This window comes from Ctenopharyngodon idella, chromosome 1 (assembly GCF_019924925.1).
Source record: "Ctenopharyngodon idella isolate HZGC_01 chromosome 1, HZGC01, whole genome shotgun sequence".
NCBI classification, from domain to species: Eukaryota; Metazoa; Chordata; class Actinopteri; order Cypriniformes; family Xenocyprididae; genus Ctenopharyngodon; species Ctenopharyngodon idella.
In genome coordinates this window covers 42,508,244-42,533,562 of record NC_067220.1, presented here as the reverse complement: position 1 = coordinate 42,533,562, position 25,319 = coordinate 42,508,244, and the positions used below count along the sequence as shown (strand labels likewise).

Below are 25,319 nucleotides of genomic sequence, written 5' to 3'. Positions count from 1 at the left end.
ACACTGTAAAAAAAAAAGTTTAGCTAACAAAAATATGTTCCAAGAATGTTTTGCTAAGTTATGAAAACTATTTCTGAATGTTCTTGAAACAAGTAGCAACATTTAAAAATGTTAGATGAATGTCCAACTAAAATGTTCCAGAAAAAAAGAACATTCCATGAACGATGTATAAATGTTTCTGTGATAACATTTTGAGAACATTATTAAAGACCAGATAATGTTGAACAAACACTATTACTGTTACTGGAAGAACGTTTGTTCATAACTTTGAGAGAACCTTGCCAGAATGTTCTGAGAACATTCTCTGTTAGCTGGGAAGACATTACCTGAACCTCCACTGGCTCCTTCCACACCCGTTTCCTCTTTCTTTCCACATTAGAACCGGAATCTCTCTTTTTTCTCATACCTTAACTGTATCGTCAGTCCTCCATCCTCTCTCTCTCTCTCTGTTTCTCCAGCGGTGGCCTTCAGGTACGAGAGCAGCGTCTCTTCCTCTCCTGCCTGTTCTAGTTTTCATCTTCCTGAGCTTCTCCTGGTCTCAGTGCTGACTGTCTCTGGGGTTGAGTCTCTGTAGCCTTTGTGTTCTGGTCAGTCTCACAGGATCTGTTAGAGTCTCTCTGTCAGCATGATGAAGAGAGACCTCCGAGTGAACAGATGAGCGCCAGTCATTCTTTTGGATCAAGAGACAGAAAAACACAGCAGTGCTGTGACGTATTTTTGCATTAATATTTGTTCACTGACCATCTTCTCTTTATAGAGACAAACATTCAAGACTGAATTGACCTTACCTATTGACTTTATACTCTATAAATGACACCCAAATCAATATAAACACTCTAAATCAATATAAATATTATGCATTTTATCATTTCTCATTTTTAGTCTTTAAGTTAACTGAAATGCATATCTTGAATGCAATGGAAGACGCTTTGGGTAAAAGCTTCTGCTAAATGTGTAAAATGTAAATTTAATGATGCATAATGGTGTCCTGTTACTGTTTTAAGAAATGCACAAATCTGAGAAATTATTAGTAGTGAGAAGAACTAGATATGAAATATTTTATATAAACTATTATCTAATATAACATAAAAATAAATATTAAACATATTAAAACTAATATTTAGCTTATTTGACATTTAACATAATCTGTTAAATTGATACTTAAATCAAAAATCACATTTTATTATAAAAAAACTAAATATTACATTGATATCTTGCCAAAAAACAATCTTTTTTTTTTTTTTTACCTAAACGCATTTCTTTGCCTAAATAAAACCCTGTTCAGAAAAAAACAAACAAAAAACATTTAAATAAAATCTGGATTGAAAAAGGAAATGCAGAACTGGCTTGTTTGACCATCATTTTTCATTTATTTTGCTACACAACAGAAAAAGCATTCTCAACTTCTCTTTATCTTTGCATAAATAGGGGCCAAAGGTTCTCAGTAAGAAATGGAAGCTCGTGATGAAGGATCAGTGAGGAAGCTCTGGCCCTTGGCAGTCACGTCATCAGGACTCGTTTCCGCTCTGATGGCGCATTATGAGTACAAAGCATGAACGATTAGCACACTATGAAATAAAGCATATCATAAATAAAGTCATAAATAGTACCCGTGGAATAAGATGGCAGTGTCTGGGGTCAGATATCCGCCCTGTCCTCTCATGAACAACTGCTGATCCTAGTCTAAAATCTGACTTCAGGTCAATAATTAGAGTAAAAGTGCTCATCTCCAAATACTCAAACAAAAAGTCAAAAATCATGAAAATGGAAGACTTGTGTGCCGATCGGCAGCTACATCACATGGCGTTGTGAGTGAGATTGCATATTACAGTGACAGAAGCTTATGTGAGCTTTACCCAGAATGCTACAGCTAGTATGGAAGCTTGTATCTGCCACAGAATAAAAAAGTAAAAAAGGTGATTGTGACTTTTTATCTCACAATTCTTTTTTTTTATTTTTTATTATTATTATTCTTAGGTTACTTGCAATCTTGAACTTTTTTCATTGGAATTTTGAGTTTATATCTTGCAATTCTTACTTTTTTCTTAAAATTCTAAGTTTACATCTCGCAATCTTACAATTCTGACTTTTTCCCTCTTAGAATTCTTGGTTTACCTCTCTCAATTCTTTATATCTCGTGAATTTTATTTTTCTCAGAATTGCAAAAAAAAAGAAAAAGAAAAAAAAAGTCAGAATTGTAAAATAAAAAGTCATGATTACCATTTCTATTCTTTTATTCTGTGGTGAAAACAAGCTTCCATAGCTAGGGACTCGGGATGTGCAACAAATGCCGGTGTGTGAAGGTGCTGGAGGTTCGCGGTAACATCTATTCAGATGACTGAGGTAATGACGCGCTGCTTACAGCTGATGTGTCTTGTGGAGGCAGTTCATGTCAGGTGTGTTTCTGTTTGGCAATGCTGAACGGTCGGCGTGTGTGTTCAGTGGGCGACAGTATGAAGGCGTCACACGTGGGCGAGTGAGTGCGTGTGGACGGGTGAATGTTATGGCATTTGGTGTGTGTGTGTGTGTGAATCATCGTCCACTGCTGCTGGTTGTGCTGCTTCCTGAGCTTGAGCCGCTGGAGCCGCGATCCTCATACACACTGATCTCAATCTAACACACACTCGGGTTAAGAAAATAACTCACACAGCATTAAACAACCTTACATGCACAAACTACTAGTTAAAGAAATAACTTTACACATATTCTCATACTATACTACCTGCCATGAATATGGTCAAAATTGGTGTCAAAATTAAAGATACTATAGTTTTTGATTTTAGAATTATTTTTTGTATTCTTTTTAATTTTAGTAAAAGTTTTTATCAATTTTGCTGTGTGTTTTTATAATTGTTATTAGTTTTATTTATTAGGCTTTGTCGATATAGTTTTTTATTAAATTTTTAGTTTTTAGTTTATTTAGTTTTATTTATTTTAGTATTTGAACAAACTAAATGAAAATGAGAAATTTTGCCTTGACCTATTTTTTTTATATTTAATTTATTTCAAGTAATGAAAGTGTTTTTTTATGGTTTTAGTTGTAGTTGACGATTATAATCCTTGTCCAATTACAATAAAAGGCACAATATATATATATATATATATATATATATATATTTAACGTACAGTAAAAAATATACATTTAAATATTAAATTAAAATCTTAATTAAAAACTTAATTTGATGAAAAATAACATTTAGTTTATTTGAAATTTAACAATTTGTTGAATTGATATTCAATCTATTGTAAAAAAAAATATATAAAATAAATCTTACATTTATAATAAATCTTAAATATTAATATCTTTATGAATAAATTAATTTAATAACAAAGAACAATATTTATCTTATCTGACTTGCAACATCTGTTGAGTTGATATTCAATTTGTTCTTAATATATAAACTAAAAACATTATTTGGCTGTATTACATATTTTGTTCACTGTATTCCACAAGAGTTTCTGAAGAATAAGCACCTTCTGATCATTTGTTCACACACACACACACACACACACACAGTAGTTTCTAGACTGTGTAAGGATACGACCCTCATGCCTCTCTCTATAGGGTCTGTGATGAGGAGACCTCGTGGAGCATAGATCTTCTCATTCTGCTCCTGAATGTACCGCGAGATCTTCTTCAGCACCTGCACAAACACACATACCCATGCTTTTGACTATCAGCATCAATTTTATTCTGCATATTCTGCAAAAACCATCACGTAAAGTAACCAGTTGACAAGTAGCTTTCTTTTGATGAGTCATTTCGTTTATTCAGGTGGGTTTGTCTGAAATTGATAACGAACCTTCTCATAGCGTGTCTCGATGCACAGGAATATGAGGTAAACTGTGAGGCAGGCCAGACAGCCCTCGAGATAGGACTGGCCTCCGATCTTCTCCGCCTCTGCATAGTAATTATTCAGCGTCTTCACCGTGTCCTCAAACAGTGTCCTCTCAATCTGACCAATAGGATACAAGAACAAGATAAGCCAGCTAATCAGAGAGCACAAGGGAGTTCATTATATGGCAGAAACTAGTGGGTTTGATTCAAAATCTGACTCAGATCAGATGATGGAAGTTATAAAAACACTCGATTCCATCATAATAAATAAACAGATTGTGAGAATGGCACTGAAAGCTTTACATGTTAAACTCTCACCCTGCCTTAATTCAGCAAGTCTTTAGTGGCCGTCTGTAACATGATCTTACACCTTTAAACGACTCTATTATCAGCTCTATTAGCAGCTCATTATGTGTGTGTTGTGTGGAGTTTGCAGGCTCAGCAGTGCTTTTGCTGAAGAGCAGAGTTTCTCTGAGTGAAGAGCCTTGTTGTCTTTTTCTCATCCTCCTCTTTTTACTTGTGTTGTCTCTCTTTTGTTCTGCCACACAAACACATACACACACACTCACTCACTCACTCACTCACACACACACACTTACCCTGCTGTCTAACTCTGATGGGAACTTGGTCTGGAACTTGCAGATGGTGCCATCAGTGTAGTCTCTCTGAATGAAGACCTTATTGGCTAGAGATGCGCTGTGTCTCAACTCCTGAAGGTTATGGAACTACAGCAGAGAGAGAGAGAGAGAGAGAGAGAGAGAGAGAGAGAGAGAGAGAGGGTTACAGTGCGCTACAGTCTGATCTGATCATAAATTCCATTACCTTGGGCTGCTAGATGTTAAACAATCCATGAAAAATGGCTTGATGAATGCAGTTTTCTGTCCTCTGTTGTTGCATTTTCTATTGAAAACAGAAGTTTGGGCATGGAAATTAGCCACTAGTATTCAGTTATACTTATTTGCAAGTCACTGACATTAGATGGTGGTATTAGTAATTTTTGCAGCGTAGTGCATGTGATGTCATCATTAGCTCATCACTGCATTATTTAGAGCTTATGATGACATCACTGCATTACTTTGAACTCACAGAGTAATGGAGTGATATCATCATCAGCTGAGAGTAATGCAGTGGTGTCACCATCATTAACTCATAAAATAATGCAGTGATGTTGTCATTATCTCAGAGTAATGCAGTGATATCATTATCTCAGAGTAATGCAGTGATGTCATTATCTCAGAGTAATGCAGTGATGTTGTCATTATCTCAGAGTAATGCAGTGATGTCATCATTATCTCAGAGTAATGCAGTGATGTCATTATCTCAGAGTAATGCAGTGATGTTGTCATTATCTCAGAGTAAAGAAGTGATGTCATTATCTCAGAGTAATGCAGTGATGTCATTATCTCAGCGTAAAGAAGTGACTCTGTCATCTCAGAGTAATGCAGTGATGTCATCATTATCTCAGAGTAATGCAGTGATGTCATCATTATCTCAGAGTAATGCAGTGATGTCATCTCAGAGTAATGCGGTGATGTCATCTCAGAGTAATGCAGTGATGTTGTCATTATCTCAGAGTAAAGAAGTGATGTCATCATCTCAGAGTAATGCAGTGATGTCATTATCTCAGAGTAATGCAGTGATATCATTATCTCAGAGTAATGCAGTGATGTCATCATTATCTCAGAGTAATGCAGTGATATCATTATCTCAGAGTAATGCAGTGATGTTGTCATTATCTCAGAGTAATGCAGTGATGTCATTATCTCAGAGTAATGCAGTGATGTCATTATCTCAGAGTAATGCAGTGATATCATTATCTCAGAGTAATGCAGTGATGTCATCATTATCTCAGAGTAATGCAGTGATATCATTATCTCAGAGTAATGCAGTGATGTCATTATCTCAGAGTAATGCAGTGATGTTGTCATTATCTCAGAGTAAAGAAGTGATGTCATTATCTCAGAGTAATGCAGTGATGTCATTATCTCAGAGTAATGCAGTGATGTCATCATTATCTCAGAGTAATGCAGTGATGTCATCATTATCTCAGAGTAATGCAGTGATGTCATCTCAGAGTAATGCGGTGATGTCATCTCAGAGTAATGCAGTGATGTTGTCATTATCTCAGAGTAAAGAAGTGATGTCATTATCTCAGAGTAATGCAGTGATGTCATTATCTCAGCGTAAAGAAGTGACTCTGTCATCTCAGAGTAATGCAGTGATGTCATCATTATCTCAGAGTAATGCAGTGATGTCATCTCAGAGTAATGCGGTGATGTCATCATTATCTCAGAGTAATGCAGTGATGTCATCATTATCTCAGAGTAATGCAGTGATGTCATCATTATCTCAGAGTAATGCAGTGATGTCATTATCTCAGAGTAAAGAAGTGATGTCATCATCTCAGAGTAATGCAGTGATGTCATTATCTCAGAGTAATGCAGTGATGTCATCATTATCTCAGAGTAATGCAGTGATGTCATTATCTCAGAGTAAAGAAATGATGTCATCATCTCAGAGTAATGCAGTGATGTCATCATTATCTCAGAGTAATGCAGTGATGTCATTATCTCAGAGTAAAGAAATGATGTCATCATCTCAGAGTAATGCAGTGATATCATTATCTCAGAGTAATGCAGTGATGTCATTATCTCAGAGTAATGCAGTGATGTCATTAACTCAGAGTAATGCAGTGATGTCATCATTATCTCAGAGTAATGCAGTGATGTCATCATTATCTCAGAGTAATGCAGTGATGTCATTATCTCAGAGTAATGCAGTGATGTCATCATTATCTCAGAGTAATGCAGTGATGTCATTATCTCAGAGTAATGCAGTGATGTCATCATTATCTCAGAGTAATGCAGTGATGTCATTATCTCAGAGTAATGCAGTGATGTCATCTCAGAGTAATGCGGTGATGTCATCTCAGAGTAATGCAGTGATGTTGTCATTATCTCAGAGTAAAGAAGTGATGTCATCATCTCAGAGTAATGCAGTGATGTCATTATCTCAGAGTAATGCAGTGATATCATTATCTCAGAGTAATGCAGTGATGTCATCATTATCTCAGAGTAATGCAGTGATATCATTATCTCAGAGTAATGCAGTGATGTTGTCATTATCTCAGAGTAATGCAGTGATGTCATTATCTCAGAGTAATGCAGTGATGTCATTATCTCAGAGTAATGCAGTGATATCATTATCTCAGAGTAATGCAGTGATGTCATCATTATCTCAGAGTAATGCAGTGATATCATTATCTCAGAGTAATGCAGTGATGTCATTATCTCAGAGTAATGCAGTGATGTTGTCATTATCTCAGAGTAAAGAAGTGATGTCATTATCTCAGAGTAATGCAGTGATGTCATTATCTCAGAGTAATGCAGTGATGTCATCATTATCTCAGAGTAATGCAGTGATGTCATCATTATCTCAGAGTAATGCAGTGATGTCATCTCAGAGTAATGCGGTGATGTCATCTCAGAGTAATGCAGTGATGTTGTCATTATCTCAGAGTAAAGAAGTGATGTCATTATCTCAGAGTAATGCAGTGATGTCATTATCTCAGCGTAAAGAAGTGACTCTGTCATCTCAGAGTAATGCAGTGATGTCATCATTATCTCAGAGTAATGCAGTGATGTCATCTCAGAGTAATGCGGTGATGTCATCTCAGAGTAATGCAGTGATGTTGTCATTATCTCAGAGAAAAGAAGTGATGTCATTATCTCAGAGTAATGCAGTGATGTCATTATCTCAGAGTAAAGAAGTGATGTCATCATCTCAGAGTAATGCAGTGATGTCATCATTATCTCAGAGTAATGCGGTGATGTCATCTCAGAGTAATGCAGTGATGTTGTCATTATCTCAGAGTAAAGAAGTGATGTTGTCATTATCTCAGAGTAATGCAGTGATATCATTATCTCAGAGTAATGCAGTGATATCATTATCTCAGAGTAATGCAGTGATATCATTATCTCAGAGTAATGCAGTGATGTTGTCATTATCTCAGAGTAATGCAGTGATGTTGTCATTATCTCAGAGTAAAGAAGTGATGTCATTATCTCAGAGTAATGCAGTGATGTCATCATTATCTCAGAGTAATGCAGTGATGTCATTATCTCAGAGTAATGCAGTGATGTCATTATCTCAGAGTAATGCAGTGATGTTGTCATTATCTCAGAGTAAAGAAGTGATGTCATTATCTCAGAGTAATGCAGTGATGTCATTATCTCAGAGTAATGCAGTGATGTCATCATTATCTCAGAGTAATGCAGTGATGTCATCATTATCTCAGAGTAATGCAGTGATGTCATCTCAGAGTAATGCGGTGATGTCATCTCAGAGTAATGCAGTGATGTTGTCATTATCTCAGAGTAAAGAAGTGATGTCATTATCTCAGAGTAATGCAGTGATGTCATTATCTCAGCGTAAAGAAGTGACTCTGTCATCTCAGAGTAATGCAGTGATGTCATCATTATCTCAGAGTAATGCAGTGATGTCATCTCAGAGTAATGCGGTGATGTCATCTCAGAGTAATGCAGTGATGTCATCATTATCTCAGAGTAATGCAGTGATGTCATCTCAGAGTAATGCGGTGATGTCATCTCAGAGTAATGCAGTGATGTTGTCATTATCTCAGAGAAAAGAAGTGATGTCATTATCTCAGAGTAATGCAGTGATGTCATTATCTCAGAGTAAAGAAGTGATGTCATCATCTCAGAGTAATGCAGTGATGTCATCATTATCTCAGAGTAATGCGGTGATGTCATCTCAGAGTAATGCAGTGATGTTGTCATTATCTCAGAGTAAAGAAGTGATGTCATCATTATCTCAGAGTAATGCAGTGATGTCATCATTATCTCAGAGTAATGCAGTGATGTCATCATTATCTCAGAGTAATGCAGTGATGTCATCATTATCTCAGAGTAATGCAGTGATGTCATTATCTCAGAGTAAAGAAGTGATGTCATCATCTCAGAGTAATGCAGTGATGTCATTATCTCAGAGTAATGCAGTGATGTCATCATTATCTCAGAGTAATGCAGTGATGTCATTATCTCAGAGTAAAGAAATGATGTCATCATCTCAGAGTAATGCAGTGATGTCATCATTATCTCAGAGTAATGCAGTGATGTCATTATCTCAGAGTAAAGAAATGATGTCATCATCTCAGAGTAATGCAGTGATATCATTATCTCAGAGTAATGCAGTGATGTCATTATCTCAGAGTAATGCAGTGATGTCATTAACTCAGAGTAATGCAGTGATGTCATCATTATCTCAGAGTAATGCAGTGATGTCATCATTATCTCAGAGTAATGCAGTGATGTCATTATCTCAGAGTAATGCAGTGATGTCATCATTATCTCAGAGTAATGCAGTGATGTCATTATCTCAGAGTAATGCAGTGATGTCATCATTATCTCAGAGTAATGCAGTGATGTCATTATCTCAGAGTAATGCAGTGATGTCATCATTATCTCAGAGTAAAGAAGTGATGTTGTCATTATCTTAATGCAATGTTTTTTAACATTAGCTCAGAGTAGTGCAGTGATGTCATTGTTAACTCATTTTGTGAGCTAATGATCATGAAACTCAGAGTAATGCAGTCAGTGATGTCATCATTAGTTCATACAGTAATGCAGTGATGTTGTCATCAACTTATAGATTAATCCAGTGATGACCTCATAATTTAATGGGCACTTCATTGCCAGTGTGCACGGACACACACAAACATTAGAGAGACTGGCCATCTGTCACTGCCGACAGACACTAACATCAGCATGAGCCATGGGTCCTTCCATCCCCCACACTTTCCCTGCCTTTTCACCTCTTTCTCTTGCAGTAATGATTTGCCGTTTTCACAAACCAGAATGATCAAACCTATAATGATACACTGGAAGACTATAATAAGAAAGCACATTCCATGACAAACAACAGCACAGCACCAAACCACACAAACATTTTGAAGCTCACCGGTCAGTGGGTTTCTGCTATCACATCGACATTTAAAACACAACATATAAAAGGTCATTACAATGTGTTCTTCTTTATCTTTGGACATCTAAAGGTCAGATAAAGATTATTCAGACTGCAAGGGACAGCATAATTACATGGGCAGTCCTGACAACCTGTTTATTTAAAAACTGGCTCTGTTTTAGTAGCAGGGCCTGCCAGTTCATTGCTCCTTCTGATATAGTAACAGGCTGAGACAGCACGCGCTGATTCAAACACACACACACACACACAGAGAGTCTTGACACAGTGCTGTGGACGGGGTCAATCTTTGGCACTGAACATTTGCACAGATCTCAAGAATTTTTGCACTGCTCAGATAAAAGGCATCTCTGGTGTCAAATAAATGCACAACACCACATTTACCTGTTGAACTCCCGAATTACACTCAGAAGGATCCAGAACTAAAAGATGTTGTAAAAAGACCTAATGAAAGCATGCATGGTAGGCTACTTCAAAGAATACAATGATCAAGGACCATGTACAAATGGTACAACTAGTAAAAAATTTGTTGGTAATACCTTTTTATTTTTATGACATATACCAGTATTGCTAGTATTGCATGTTATTTGAAGTATTTGCAGTTCTAAGTAAATAACATGGTACATGAATATGCTAATCACTCAGGCGTTTTACCATATACCACCACTGTACTATGGTACGCCACTTTTGTACGGGCAAACCGAGACTAAATGCTCTGGGCTGTTGTTACTAAATGCCTCATTAATTATGCATGCAAGCCGCTCTCGGTAACTGTCTCAGAAAGAAGAGAGACACTGTTACTGACTCCCGCGAGCACAACCGATCGATCGCAAGGAGACGATCATTTAACACAGACACACCGCTGATACCAAAACCATCAAAACACAATCTAACCAGCCGGTGTAGCCTGTACAGAATGATTATTGATCGGTGCCGTGAGGAGTACGTTTGTTTTCTGCACGCACGAGATTAAACAAAGAGATCTCGCGCTCGAAATACACTATCACGCGCGCGTTCAAGGTTACTCGCCGGGACGGCGGACACACATTTGACTCTTAAATAAACCTCAGAATAACTTGTGAAATCACATTTATATCCCAACCACAGGAAATCACCGCATATTGCCAGTTAAATCACTTTTAAAAAGGGAAATAAAAATAAAACCCTTACAGACTCGTGACAGTACGGGAGTTTTGTTCGGTCCGTCGCTGTCCGCGGTGCTGAAATCATTCCTGAACCGGTCACCGACGACAGAAACTCACAAACACTATATCTGCTTTCGCCAAAAGAGCTTAACGACCCGCGGACAGTCGCTTTTATCCTCTTTAATGTCCAGCTGCGCGCTCAGCCACGTCACAACACGCGGTGCTCGCGCTGATTTAAATACAGCACCGGACCCTCCTGTACAGGGTACACACAAGCCTTTGTCATCTGAGTGAACACAATGCTTTAAGAGCACACTTTCTTTTACAGGCCTGATCTAATCAACAGCATTTCAGACAATCTGAACACCCTCTGTCAAGTTATAAACAGGTCCAAATATTTGAGAGCAATTCTGTTTTGCATTCTTGAATGAAATATTACAAAACTGCTTGAATTTCAAAATGTCTTTGTAGCTCCCTCTTTTGCTTTGATAACAGCAGCAATCGATCTGACATGAACAAAACCTGATGATCAATGTCAACAATACTTAACTATCGCATAGAACAACTTGGGAAATCTGATCGCACCATTTAACATGGTTGTAACCCAGTATAGACATTTGACTGGAATAAAAACAGTTAATTTAGCTACATTACCACATAATGACTCTTATCTATCTATCTATCTATCTATCTATCGCCATGCGCGATGGTATGCGCGCGTCACTTGTAGCTGCCCATGTCTAGCGTTTAGTTTACACTGTGTATTGTATATGTTTAGTTGAATCATGTGCATTACGGGTTGAGCAGTAATCATAACCGATCATGGTTTTAAAAATCGACGCGTGAAAACAGAGACAGCTATTAGTGTGTGCCTGTAACGTCACGTGATCTCCAACCCAGATTTAAACCATCAAAATGACGCCGATTCAGAAGGTATCTTACAAAAACGGTTCTAATGAATACAGCTGGTGCAGAAATGAGGTTGTGTAAGGGTGTTTCTCACCTCTGTGGCCATGTTGCCATGCGAGGGCGCGAGCCTGTCCCGGGTGCTGAAACGGGTTCACGGGAATAAACGTTTTTGCTTGGGGATAAAGAGGGGGCGGAGCCGGAAACAATCATACAATGTGATGACGAGCGGGGGGAGGGGCAACTGAGATGCCGCTCAGATTCTGAGATTATGGTTCAGCCAAATAATGTTTTGGGGGTATATATTTTAACAGCCTCTTCAGAAATCGCAAAGATTACTATATAAACTTGTCACAGTTCACCAACAGAAGATCACGAAGAGAAGTTGCGTTCGCCTGAGGAGGTAACCATAGAAACAGTGCCAGAACGGGCGCTTTTTTTAGTCAAGGACGGTTGGGAGAACGACAAAGATGCCAGTGTAAGTTTATTATAGACTTGCACATTACAAAAGACTTAGTATTTTAATGCCTTTAAATGTCTTTGGCAGTTTGATAAACGTGGAAAAGGCGCCAAAACTGTATCGGTTAAACGAGAAGAACCTGAACAACTTTTAGGAACGGCGCAAAAATTCTTCAATGAAACTCCACACAGCAAAACTTATATTCAGGTTATTTATTACTGTAACAGTAGATTCAAACAAGGAAACAGATGGTGTTATACTATGGACAACTATGGACAAATTCAAATCCCAACGGATTTGAATTTGTTTAAATAGCAGTAGAAGGACATTCATAGATATATAACCGTTAATACTCCGGTTTTACATTCAACCATGGCTTAAAGACAAACAGACAAATAAAACAGACACGAACACAGCCCATTCTTTCAGTAACAATGTGAACAGGAGAACTCGTGAGTTATTTGCCGATAGACTAATATGGTGGCATTATTTTGATTATTATAAATGGTTACTGAGGAGGATGTCCCAAAAACAAACATACATATATAAATTAACATTTTCCAGATAAAAACTACACAAATAAATTACATAATCAACAATCATGGGTAAAAGCAGATAAGCAGCAAGCAAAAGGTTTATGAATTGGAATGGTTGAGAACTAGTCAACAGGATGAGAGAAATAAACCATCAATGTCAACTCAACTAATCAGATGTGACAGTATGTGAAACAATATAAACCTTCTAAAATGCTCAGATCCATTGCATTTGGCATCCAAAGCAATGATGAAAATGACCAACATCATTTACATGGTCTTGTTCTCCTCTATACGATGATGTGATGTTATAAATAAACAGGGCCCTGGACATTAACACGATTTCCCTCAAAGAGCTCAAATTCTGGAAAGTGATGTTATAATAAGGGTTGACGAAACTACAGCATTTGATATCGCAGCAAGGTGAGGTCCAAGTAAACCAACCAATCTTGATGTATTCGAGTTGACTGGGGAAAGCAGCATATTCCAAGCAAAAGGTCATCATTTAACATAAAGGAGCTCACATAATGGGTCACAAATTTTGAACAGACAAAATAAAACTCTGAGGAAGCTCAGGAAGAGTGTTGAAGAAACCAAAGAGGCAACATGAGCTGCAGGACTTTGGTCCTCCATGTGAAATGCTTCACATAGAAAGAAAGAAACCTCAAAAAGAACTGAAGCAGCTATCTTGTGGCCCACCCCTAGTTTCTTTTACAGGATTGCAATGGTGGAAGGTTTTTTTTTTTGGGATGATGGCCAATCCTACTTGGTGGTGAGGAAGGTATTGCACATAGAACAAACAAACACAGTCTCTCTTTGGGCTTCGGGAGCTAAAGATTCAGAAAAAGAAAAAGAACAGTGTGTGTAAAACCGTCTTCAATAAAACATTCTTTGCTAAATTCACTCATACCACTCATACCTGTGGCTCCCATACTGGATTTGAACACTTTATACGAGCAACAGCGGGAACAACAACTGGCGCCACAGTTACTGCAGTTTCTCTAGAAAAATAAAATGATTATTGGTGAAACAACATCACACACAGTTAAAAAGCTGAAGCATGTTCAACAGAACGAGGATCATAAGCCATACCCTTTTCTTTAAAACAGAAAACGCTGAATTGCACTGGAAACAGTTTCCTGTGTACGGACAAAAAGACAATGCGGTTATGAAGAGAGATATAATATAGAAGAAGGTGAAAAACAAAGTATAAAGAGATCCATAGTGACCAGTGGCGTTGGTAGGGACCCGCTTGCGAAGTTTTTCAGTAAGTTTGGACACTTTACTGCGGATGGGCTCGTTTCGGCTCAACAACCCGTTATCAGAGATGGTGTCAAACTCAGGAGCACCAGAAGACACGTCCTCATCATCCTACGGGAAATAAACACAGAGATAAATTAATCATATTCAACTTCTGTAGAGATGAGTAGTGACAGATCTGAACCCAATAGCTCTCATGTTCTGCTTGACACCAAAAGATCTTCCACTTCACCTTCACATGACAAAACCTGCACACAACCTTTTAAAATCCCACAATTCTGACAGTGACATTTTTTCCACAAATATATTATATATATATATATATATATATATATATATATATATATATATATATATATATATATATATATATATGGGTCAATGACATTCACTTTTTGACCAGACTGATTAGTTCATTAAATGATCAAACAATCACCTGAATGCACATCTTTGACAATGAGCATACTTAAAATTGTATTTTTTTGTCATCCTGGAATATGGCCATGATGTGTCTTCCTACATGGTTGTTTAAGAATGAAAAGCTGCAAACTCCATCAATTAAGATAAGAAGATCTGTTGCCAAACATATAACATGCTAGAAACATAATAATTACAGCAATAATGATCCAATCATAGACTCTTAAGGCCCGTTCACACCAAGAACGGTAACTACAAATATAACGATAAAGATATTATTTCTATATATTATTTCTAAGAATAGCACCATCCACACCACAGCTATAACGCTAACGATATCATTGGGTACGATATCACTTTCGGAACAATTTTTTTTCCAGCTTCTGAACGATAAAACACTGTCAGCCAATGAGAATCCATCCTAATTCAAGGGCTTGCGCATTTAAAATGGCAGAAGACATTGCTGAGAAGTTAATCGTCGAGGTTCCAGAAAAATCCAGAAAAATTTGACAAGTCAAATCCCTTTCAAGGATACTTTAAAGAAAATGAATATATGGAAAACAATTGGTCATACCCTCGGAATAAATGGTGAGAAGTATTAAAGATATATGCCAGGCTAGCAAATGGTGTAAAATAAAATTACCTCAGGTATCCAGCGCTAGTTTTGCTTCCTTTGAAGTTGCAGTGAAAAAGACTAGGCGTTGTTTTTATTTCACTAAATTGACTTTGTCAGCTAAATTCACTGTTAGATTAGATCGATTACACTAGCTATTCACTCGAAACATAGCATGTTGAGGACATCTGCTGGTTAAAGCTGTGTAAATGCAACACAAAAAGCAAAAACATGTACACACTATGAAACCACAGAGTGTGAGCTTAGAATAAACAGACCGTTATCTTTCGTTGGTGTGGATGCAAATATAGTTATCGTTATAGTTATTGTTCTTGGTGTGAACGGGCCTTAGCATTTGTCTATTTAAATCCAAACTGTGACCTTTTTTTGGCTGGGCAGTGTATGTCAGTCAATTTTTATTATTTGCACATCAAATAGCATAACCCAAGAAAATGTGGATTCATGATTGAGATATTCACAATATATTCAAAATATTAATCGAAAATTGTTCCAAAAACACATGAACACGGCACATGAGTTTTTGACTAGATTTTCGACTAAACTAGATTTTTAAACCAGATCATTCTTCAATGTGTCATTGACCCACATACAAAAAATCAGTGCATTTTACTTTTGACGGCTCACTGTCCGTGTGTGAAGGTTTTCTCTCGGTGTTAGTTCAGTATGTAGAGGGCTCTGGGTTTAGAGATCACATTTACTGAAGTCATTAGAAACAGATGAATCCTTCCGCCTGTAGCGGCACATGTGACGACTTCTGTAAACCTGACCCCATGTTTGTTGCTGCTGAGCTTCACTTCCTGCAGTCATCCGATGACTGGTGAGAAGTCTCAGATTTCTGTGCCGTACAGCACTTAACACCATTATAACACCACAAGCCCTCAAAATACAGTGTCTAGTGAAGGTTGGGCACATTATTCAATTCAGATGCCTAATTGGACATATTTGTAAATGCACATCATAATTTGGAGTGCCTCTTAAATGGACAATAAATCAGCCCAACTCCTCACTATGATTGTTAGTGGACATTCCCAAACATTTTCATTATGAGTTTGAACCTCACAAAAGAAATTGTGTAATTATCAACCTTGACCTGAAGAAAGAGCACCGAGTAACCATTTCCTGTGACATCACTGTTAATAGAAGCCACCGAAATGAATGCAGGCATGAGGGGGTGTGGTTAGAACACCTAGAGATCATGATTGACAGGTGTGTGTGGGCACCTTACGGGCTCTCCATCTCCGAATCTTTGGTAGCAAATAAGCTACAGGCCCCACCTACATTCAAAACACGGGCCGGACACTTTTACAACAGTCATGCCCCCTTATAACAAAATACACTCCATTATTATTCTTAAAAAAAAATTAGGTCTGGATTTGTCTTGATCCACTGCATGTTTTAACTGAGTTCATGAGTTAAATGAGATGCATCTGAATTTAAATTCACACCTGAACACATAGTCAAGACATACAGGTGAATCTCACAAACACATTTCACCACATAATCAAAATTAAATAAATTATATTCTGCTTAAAGAAAATGAAGCATACATTTATAAAAAAAAAATAAAATAAAAAAAAAATCACATCACAGTAAGGAGTAAATGTGCATAATTACCATGAAAATAATGTTAAATAAAGTACTGGTCCTAAAAAGAGCATAATTTTAGTTAAGCAAAATATATATTTTTAATTTTTTGATTGTAATTTTAGGGTGAATACGACTCGTTGACAGGTTTTGTGAGATGCACCCTACATTGGCAAACTAAAATCTAATAACACTAATTTCCACATCTTACATACACAAACATATGCACATGCATTCAGATCACTTACATTGATGCAAAAACATGCACAAACACAAAGACAGTTCAGTCCAGGATGTTTCTTCACTTGGTTAAAGCTACTGAGGATTTAATGAAATATGAAATGCTCTCAGTTACTCTATTACTCACCACTAAAGCCAGAGGAGTTTCCTTGGAGAGCAGAGTGGAGGTCAGAGGTCAGACATGTACGCATACACACTACACAACTAAATCTGCTTGGTTAATGAGAAGGCTGATATCTACACTCATGTTCACACACACGCATGTTAATGCTATAAGTCTCCACACCACTAGATGGAGCTACTTACCGGCAACACAAGCTGGGATTCCTTGAGCAGGCAAACAGCAGAAATGAAAGAGCATGTCAGAATCAGAAAACAGAGAGACAGATAGATGTTTTCCTGACCGCTATGGCATCTTTAAACTCGTCGTCAGAGAGACAGACAGACAAATGGATAGAACAATAGAAAGACAGATAGATGGATAGACAGACAGACAGACAGTTTTTCTGACCTCTATGGCGTCTTTAAACTCATCATCAGGCTCCGCCTCCTCTGCCTCTTCAATGTTGCCAGGTGAAAGATCCTGAACAGGAAGTACATTCACAGAATAAGCCAATCTGGACATAGTAGCACAGACAGAAAGTCATCTGTCATCTGGATGTGTTTTATAGTTGTAGCAAGTGTGTATGTTTGTTTTAATCCTCTCTCACCTCCACACTGGTTGGAGTGGGTGTGCGTTCCAGCAGGTTTGCCTGATCTGGGTCACATGGTTCGGTTTCCTCCACGGGCTGGACCTGACTCGGGTGAACAAACTCCTTCAGCTCCAAAAGAACTACAGGGAGAGAAAGAAAATAAGGTGAAAATGTGTAGCTTAATGAAACTGAATAAAAATACTGATGTGTAACGTGTATATATTCATTTATGTTTGACGTCTGGTCCACAATGCAGCTTTCACTGGTCAAGAAACGTCCACTTAGACAAGAGCCCAGCTGACCAAATGTAAAGTTTTGTATTTACATGCCATGCTTTAACTGACCTCTGCAGAAGTCTCTGTTCCACAGAAAGAGGGCGCTGTTGAGCACAGACAGACTCAAACCCACAGGAACCGTATAGAGCAGGAAAAGCGTAGTCAGGAGAGAACTGTAAAACCTACACAAACACACACACACACACACACACACACACACACACGAAAAACTAAGGTGAACTACATTGAACTGGGCATTCAGTGTGAACATGATGATATTACTTTACTGATTAGATTCAGCATAGTTTCCAGTGAGGGGGTTTTGGCCGTCTTTGATCTTCCTACAGAGTGTCAAACTGTGTGTAAATCTTTTAGTTCTAGTGACCAGGTGGTACTTCTACAGAATCTAGGTATGCTGGCGCTCACAAGGCTTTAAGCCATTTGATGTAAACAAGGTCTGTTTGATCTCACAATTGGCTATAAGGCCAATAGAGACAAGGTCTGCCCACTGAATTCCTACAAAATACAATGTTTGCCTGCCTGAGCTGGACTGCAGCAATCAACAGCATGTTCTCAATAAAGAATCCTGCTGAAGAAACATGGAAGCAAGAAACAAGAAGTCTCCCGAGATGCCCAACATTATGCTAGCAACATGTCCCTCTTCAATCTTCAAGCTTTTTTAAAAACTTATTTTAAACTTTCAGACCTGGCTTTTTCAAGCCAACATCAAAGATTGTCATCAAACTTTACGCAATTAAAAAAAACATCCTTAAAATAAACTTTTAGAACTTTACATATAGTAAACTATAGTAAATTATAGTATACTGTATATCTTATAGTATTTACAACACTTTGCTAATAAATGCTACAGCATACTGTAGTATTAACTATAGCGAACTGATAAACTGTATTAAATACTAGTATACTTTAGTTTTACTACAGTAAACTAGTGTATTGTACAAACCCGATTCCAAAAAAGTTGGGACACTGTACAAATTGTGAATAAAAAAGGAATGCAATGATGTGGAAGTTTCAAATTTCAATATTTTATTCAGAATACAACATAGATGACATATCAAATGTTTAAACTGAGAAAATGTATCATTTTAAGGGAAAAATAAGTTGATTTTAAATTTCATGGCATCAACACATCTCAAAAAAGTTGGGACAAGGCCATGTTTACCACTGTGTGGCATCCCCTCTTCTTTTTATAACAGTCTGCAAACGTCTGGGGACTGAGGAGACAAGTTGCTCAAGTTTAGGAATAGGAATGTTGTCCCATTCTTGTCTAATACAGGCTTCTAGTTGCTCAACTGTCTTAGGTCTTCTTTGTCGCATCTTCCTCTTTATGATGCGCCAAATGTTTTCTATGGGTGAAAGATCTGGACTGCAGGCTGGCCATTTCAGTACCCGGATCCTTCTTCTACGCAGCCATGATGTTGTAATTGATGCAGTATGTGGTCTGGCATTGTCATGTTGGAAAATGCAAGGTCTTCCCTGAAAGAGACGATGTCTGGATGGGAGCATATGTTGTTCTAGAACTTGGATATACCTTTCAGCATTGATGGTGCCTTTCCAGATGTGTAAGCTGCCCATGCCACACGCACTCATGCAACCCCATACCATCAGAGATGCAGGCTTCTGAACTGAGCGCTGATAACAACTTGTAGTCCGGATGACATGGCATCCCAGTTTTCCAAAAAGAACTTCAAATTTTGATTCGTCTGACCACAGAACAGTTTTCCACTTTGCCACAGTCCATTTTAATTGAGCCTTGGCCCAGAGAAAACGCCTGCGCTTCTGGATCATGTTTAGATATGGCTTCTTTTTTGACCTATAGAGTTTTAGCCGGCAACGGTGAATGGCACGGTGGATTGTGTTCACCGACAGTGTTTTCTGGAAGTATTCCTGAGCCCATGTTGTGATTTCCATTACAGTAGCATTCCTGTATGTGATGCAGTGCCGTCTAAGGGCTCGAAGATCACGGGCATCCAGTATGGTTTTCCGGCCTTGACCCTTACGCACAGAGATTGTTCCAGATTCTCTGAATCTTTGGATGATATTATGCACTGTAGATGATGATAACTTCAAACTCTTTGCAATTTTTCTCTGAGAAACTCCTTTCTGATATTGCTCCGCTATTTTTCGCCGCAGCATTGGGGGAATTGGTGATCCTCTGCCCATCTTGACTTCTGAGAGACACTGCCACTCTGAGAGGCTCTTTTTATACCCAATCATGTTGCCAATTGAGCTAATAAGTTGCAAATTGGTCCTCCAGCTGTTCCTTATATGTACATTTAACTTTTCCGGCCTCTTATTGCTACCTGTCCCAACTTTTTTGGAATGTGTAGCTGTCATGAAACCCAAAATGAGCCAATATTTGGCATGACATTTCAAAATGTCTCACTTTCAACATTTGATATGTTATCTATATTCTATTGTGAATAAAATATAAGTTTATGAGATTTGTAAATTATTGCATTCCTTTTTTATTCACAATTTGTACAGTGTCCCAACTTTTTTGGAATCGGGTTTGTAGTATAATATACCCTATAGTTGTAGAAAACACTACAGTATTGGGTAAAGTAATTTTTTTATATTACTATAGTTGTTATATTACTACAGCAACTCTAGAATTACCACAACAAATTAATTCAAGTATTATAGTATGGTTCAAAAACACTACAGTATTTACTATCAATTACGATAGTATTTTGTACAAAAAAAGTTGACTATTTTGGCAGAAACTATGATTACCACAGTAAATTAGATCTATACAGAGTGTCATTTGTGTGATACTCACATGGAGGACACGGCGTGGCTCTCCCAGTGTAACACTTTATACACAGACTCTGCATACACACACGCCTGGGTCAAAAGGTCGTCTATTCGCTTCAGCCTGTAACACACACAACCCTTCACCTCTCAGCCTCAGTGTTCATGTCATCACTTACACTCTCTCAAACGTCACAGTTGCGTTCACTCACATGCCCTTGACCTCCAGCATGGCCTCCTGTTTGCTCATGTGGACCGTCTGCAGGTCTCGCCGCTGGACCGCATGGTGTTTCTTCTTCTGAACCGCCATTTCGCTGGTCGCACCCTGGCAACGGTTGCCAAGGTAACCCAGCGCAGCCGGAGCAGAAACTGCCAGAAGCAGCAGAGAGACCCACGCGCCTGCAGACAGAGGGACATTTGAGTTGATCTTCTCTTTATTGTGCATCTCTCTGGATGAATCGATTCTGAATTTATTTAACAAGTGCTAAACTATATAATTGACCGTTGTCAACTGATTTCCTACATAGCTCATGTGTTGTTTTACATTTGATTACTTTAATTACTGTAGTATTTTTTACCTGAATAAAAACCTACTTAACCTGAAAAACTTTAGCTCTCTTTATTCTACTGCATTTATTTGTGCTGTTGTTTGCAATTTTTTTTTTATTTGTTCTTATTTTATTACTGACTTTTTACTTGTTATTTTTTATGAAAATAAAACTTTGCGTTGAAGAAAAGTAGATTTTTGTATTATAGTTCTTAGGAAGAAAATCGGAATCGGCAAAAATCGGTATCGGCAGATCACACTAACAAAAAAAATCGGAATCGGCCAAGAAAATCGGTGCATCTCTAATTAATAACAAAATAAGCTATTCTTATTATCATCTACCAGCATCTATCGCTATTTTCTTGGCAAGATCAATGTATTTAAAATTAACAAATAGAGAGAACATACATTAATAATGAAAATCAACATCTGACAAACATTATAACTAACATTACATAAGATTTTTCAGTTCAGTATTTGATAAAAAAAAAAAAAAAAAAAAAAAATGTAGGATTATTCCTGGTGACATATTTTTGAAAACATCCATCAGAGAACTTTCTGAATAAAAACGTCTCCTAGTGGCATTTAAAGCAGTACATTCAATCAAAATATGTTTTATAGACAGAGTCGTTTGACAAAAATTACATGTTGGCGGTACATCTTATTTCAATAAAATAAATGAGTAGGTCTTGAATGACCAATTTAACAGCTTTTCTTACGTTTATAAAAAATAAGTAAAGATTTCACAGCAAAAAGACACATGAACCACAACCTGTAGGAGCACGTTTTAATAATTCAACTAAAAGGCCTTTTACTTGCTAAAAGAATATAATGTATCAATTAGATGACAGAAGGCGTGTTGTAGATTGCTGTAAAACCTGCTGCACTCACAGTTTTTTATCATGTTGATGATCATTTAAAGGAACACTCCACTTTTTTTGAAAATAGGCTCATTTTCCAACTCCTCTAGAGTTAAACAGTTGAGTTTTACCTTTTTTGAATCCATTCAGCCGATCTCCGGGTCTGGCGGTACCACTTTTTAGACATTTGTGAGAGACGCTGCATAATATCACTGCATAATATCATAAAATCGCAACTTTTCATTTTCCGTCGGTCTTAGTACACGATGTAACTACAGAAGAGTCAAGTTTTAAAAAGGAAAAATATCGAAACTCTTTGGTCATTTTTGAGCGAGATGCTAACGGTCTAATCAGATTCAATGAACTATGCTAAGCTATGCTAAATGGCTGAATGGATTCGAAAATGGTAAAACTCATCTGTTTAGCTCTAGGGGAGTTGGAAAATGAGCCTATTTTCAAAAAAAGTGGAGTGTTCCTTTAAAGGCCTTAGAAATTTTTGTATCAAATCTAATACAGTAGGCTTTTAAGGGTTATTCTAAACTTATTCCATTACATTATGCCATAACTGTTCCTGTGTGAGAATATTTGTGTACATGGACACATAATTTATGCTTATCTACTCCTGTCTCACCTTCACTCAGAGTGAGGAAGAGGATGTTGAGAAGAACGCAGCTCAACAGGGAGCACAGCGGCATCCTCCACCTAAAAACACAAAGAGCTGAATACTGGGACACACAGCAGCATAAATAATGCAGAGATGTGTTTAGTAACTGGGTGGAACAAAAACTAAAGCCTTCTCATAAGAGTCACATGATACAGTCATTTGAAGTACAGGTACAGCTGTCAGTGTGATTTTTAAGGGCCGTCTCTCACCCAAGCAGGTAACGCAGCACCTCCAGCGTGTCTGTGACGGGCTCCAGGAAGATGGCCATCCGCTTGAAACAGATCACCATGTTCAGCAGGTCAAAGGTCAGAGCTCTGGGGCTGCCCAGCTCAGAGGCGCTGTCTATGGAGGACGAGTCCTTGGCGGGCAGCTGGGTCAGTTCGGCCCGATCGCCGCCCATCTGTGAGGACTCATGAGGAGAGGAGGCTGTGCACTGCATTCTGGGAGATCAGAGATCATAGTTCAAGACTGTGTTTATCTCTATACACACGTGACAGTCAAGAGACTCATCTGTGAATGACATTCAAAACTGATGCCTGACAGTCTGACTGCCACAAAAGCCTAATTAAAAACTCAATCAGATAAGCAATGTCAAAACCAGTAACTTATTTATTACCGCGAAGCTTCTTTGAAACAATGTGATAAATAATGAGCTATATAAAAAGATGACCAGATTTGACTGGATCACAACCAGAAAAAACACAGCTGATGCTTTTAAACATATGAACAGAAGAGTCATTTCAATAAATGTTAAACCGATTTCAAAACACCTGAAGACCATGTTTAAAACAATTATACATTAACTTCTTAGGTATGACAATAATAAAAAGTGAATATTGATAAACACGTCATTTAAACATCAACCAGAAGTAAACACAACACAAAAGACGTTGACATACCTTTAAATCCTTCAAACAGTGTCTCCTGCCCGCTACAGAGTCATTAAACAGTCTTTAACGTCAATAATAAATATTACATTAATCCACTTACAAATCTATAAAAACGCTTTTTTACAGCCTGTTCACTGACTTCTGCTTCCGCATCTCGCAGACAGAAGTGTAGATGTCAGAGCGCGATCATGATTGAGTGTCAGGAAGAGGAGAAGAGCGCCGATCACATCGATCGGATTTATTCCCTTTATTTATTTATTTATTTATTTATTTATTTATTTTTGTAAGGTTATCAAAGAAAATCCGGAATATACTGTCAATAGAGGACACTTTTGTCAGCATCTGCATTATATCTTTTTTTTTTTTTTAAATTCTATTATTTATTCTATTTGTGTGTTCTGTTACATTTAAAAGCTTAACTTATTTTCTTAGATCAACTATGTTCACTATGTATTATTGTTCGGGTTAACACTCTTTGTTCGGGTTAACGCTCTTTCCTGCCATTTGTTTAATTACTATTCAATTGTAAATTTGCAAACATCTACAATTTTGTGAAGCTATTCTGTACGGAAGCCCTAAACTACGGAAGCCCTAAAAGGCCATGGATTATTATTATTTTTTCTATCTTGTTTTCTCGTGATCAACTTATTTTCTCGTGATCTCGAGATAACAAGTTGTTTTCTCGTGATCTCGAGATAACAAAAGTTGTTTTCTCGTGATCACAACTTATTTTCTCGTGATCTCGAGATAACAAGTTGTTTTCTCGTGATCTCGAGATAACAAAAGTTGTTTTCTCGTGATCACGACTTAATTTTCTCGTGATCTCGAGATAAAAGTTATTTTTACAATAGAAACGAACACAACTTTCACGCGCATCAGATCGATGGATAAATCATGTGCTTTTATTTGTGGATATTTCAGCAAAATGTTTACTTCGCTTAATAATAAAGTTTACAGTAAATAACTACATATAGGCTAATCAATCACTGTTCAATAAATGTACGTTAAACTGTCTTCCTCCTCCTAGCTCTTCCATTAAAAAGAGGTGCAATATTCCAGATTTCCAAAAAACAAAACTTTAATCCAGTTGATAGGCTAAAACAATCTTGGGATGCTGTTTGAGAGAGTGTTTATGTGTATGTGTGTGGTTTCCTACAAAGAAATGTAGAAAATACAATAGGTTACTCACTATCACTGAATTAAATGACATCGGCTATAAATCATATTTCTTATCAATATACATTGAGTGAGTGAGGTAAACGAACACTGAAACTGCGATGATTAAAATGGCGTCTTAAAGATACACAATAAGGTCAAACAGAATACTATACAGTGACATCAAAGTTAGTTTTAATAAGCAATAAGTTTAGTATCACACCGAACTATTGCGGTCGTGAAACTGTGAGTCATGCATTTAGCAGCCAGAACGTAACGATAACATACACTTTCAAGCAAAATAATCATATTCAAGCATAATTAACAGTTAAATTAATTACTTAACGCACACAATACTGCACAAAATAAAGCGATCACGAAGACTCTCTCTGTCCGAAACTCGTACAATCTGGGCCAATATGAACTAATACAGTAAAGTGGATA

General features: G+C 37.4%; 2 protein-coding genes across 7 annotated transcripts; both read right to left on the bottom strand.

The window, feature by feature from the left end:
• Positions 1–1,347: 1,347 nt before the first annotated feature.
• golga7ba (golgin A7 family, member Ba) lies at positions 1,348–12,104 on the bottom strand. Of its 3 annotated transcripts, none has more exons than XM_051898119.1 (5): positions 11,987–12,104; positions 4,438–4,563; positions 3,804–3,956; positions 3,543–3,644; positions 1,348–2,613 (listed from the first exon to the last, which is right to left on the bottom strand). In XM_051898119.1, exons 1-5 carry the CDS (start codon positions 11,996–11,998, stop codon positions 2,533–2,535), a joined length of 474 nt encoding a protein of 157 aa, XP_051754079.1. In that variant the 5' UTR covers positions 11,999–12,104; the 3' UTR covers positions 1,348–2,532. The 3 variants fall into 3 exon arrangements, 2 of the variants coding, with proteins under 2 accessions (XP_051754079.1, XP_051754070.1); XM_051898110.1 differs by lacking the exon at positions 11,987–12,104 and adding an exon at positions 11,009–11,948; XR_007930725.1 differs by lacking the exons at positions 1,348–2,613; positions 3,543–3,644; positions 11,987–12,104 and adding an exon at positions 4,661–9,195 and having other exon boundaries at positions 3,936–3,956.
• Positions 12,105–12,546: 442 nt separating this feature from the next.
• zfyve27 (zinc finger, FYVE domain containing 27) lies at positions 12,547–23,938 on the bottom strand. 4 transcript variants are annotated; one of them, XM_051898133.1, is made up of 14 exons: positions 23,730–23,938; positions 23,040–23,270; positions 22,798–22,868; positions 20,972–21,158; positions 20,788–20,883; positions 18,054–18,166; positions 17,728–17,849; positions 17,529–17,600; positions 17,324–17,344; positions 17,145–17,165; positions 14,112–14,253; positions 13,975–14,021; positions 13,802–13,883; positions 12,547–13,712 (listed from the first exon to the last, which is right to left on the bottom strand). In XM_051898133.1, the coding sequence occupies exons 2-14, from the start codon at positions 23,267–23,269 to the stop codon at positions 13,645–13,647; spliced, it is 1,272 nt and encodes a 423-aa protein (XP_051754093.1). In that variant the 5' UTR covers position 23,270; positions 23,730–23,938; the 3' UTR covers positions 12,547–13,644. The 4 variants fall into 4 exon arrangements, with proteins under 4 accessions (XP_051754093.1, XP_051754100.1, XP_051754086.1 ...); XM_051898140.1 differs by lacking the exon at positions 17,145–17,165 and having other exon boundaries at positions 23,730–23,937; XM_051898126.1 differs by lacking the exons at positions 17,145–17,165; positions 17,324–17,344 and adding an exon at positions 16,414–16,467 and having other exon boundaries at positions 23,730–23,936.
• Between the last annotated feature and the right edge of the window lie 1,381 nt (positions 23,939–25,319).

Excerpts from the sequence above, each read along its gene's own strand:
- zfyve27 (XM_051898126.1), bottom strand. The coding sequence starts at position 23,269 with ATGCAGTGCACAGCCTCCTCTCCTCATGAGTCCTCACAGATGGGCGGC. Across the intron at positions 17,601-17,727 it reads CCACTCCAACCAGTGTGGAG|GATCTTTCACCTGGCAACAT; the intron begins GTGAGAGAGGAT and ends CTTCCTGTTCAG. Across the intron at positions 16,468-17,528 it reads AGTTTAAAGACGCCATAGAG|GTGGGGCCTGTAGCTTATTT; the intron begins GTCAGAAAAACT and ends TTTTGAATGTAG.
- golga7ba (XM_051898110.1), bottom strand. The coding sequence starts at position 11,068 with ATGATTTCAGCACCGCGGACAGCGACGGACCGAACAAAACTCCCGTAC. Across the intron at positions 4,564-11,008 it reads TCCCGTACTGTCACGAGTCT|TTCCATAACCTTCAGGAGTT; the intron begins GTAAGGGTTTTA and ends TCTCTGCTGTAG. Across the intron at positions 3,645-3,803 it reads TCGAGACACGCTATGAGAAG|GTGCTGAAGAAGATCTCGCG; the intron begins GTTCGTTATCAA and ends GTGTTTGTGCAG.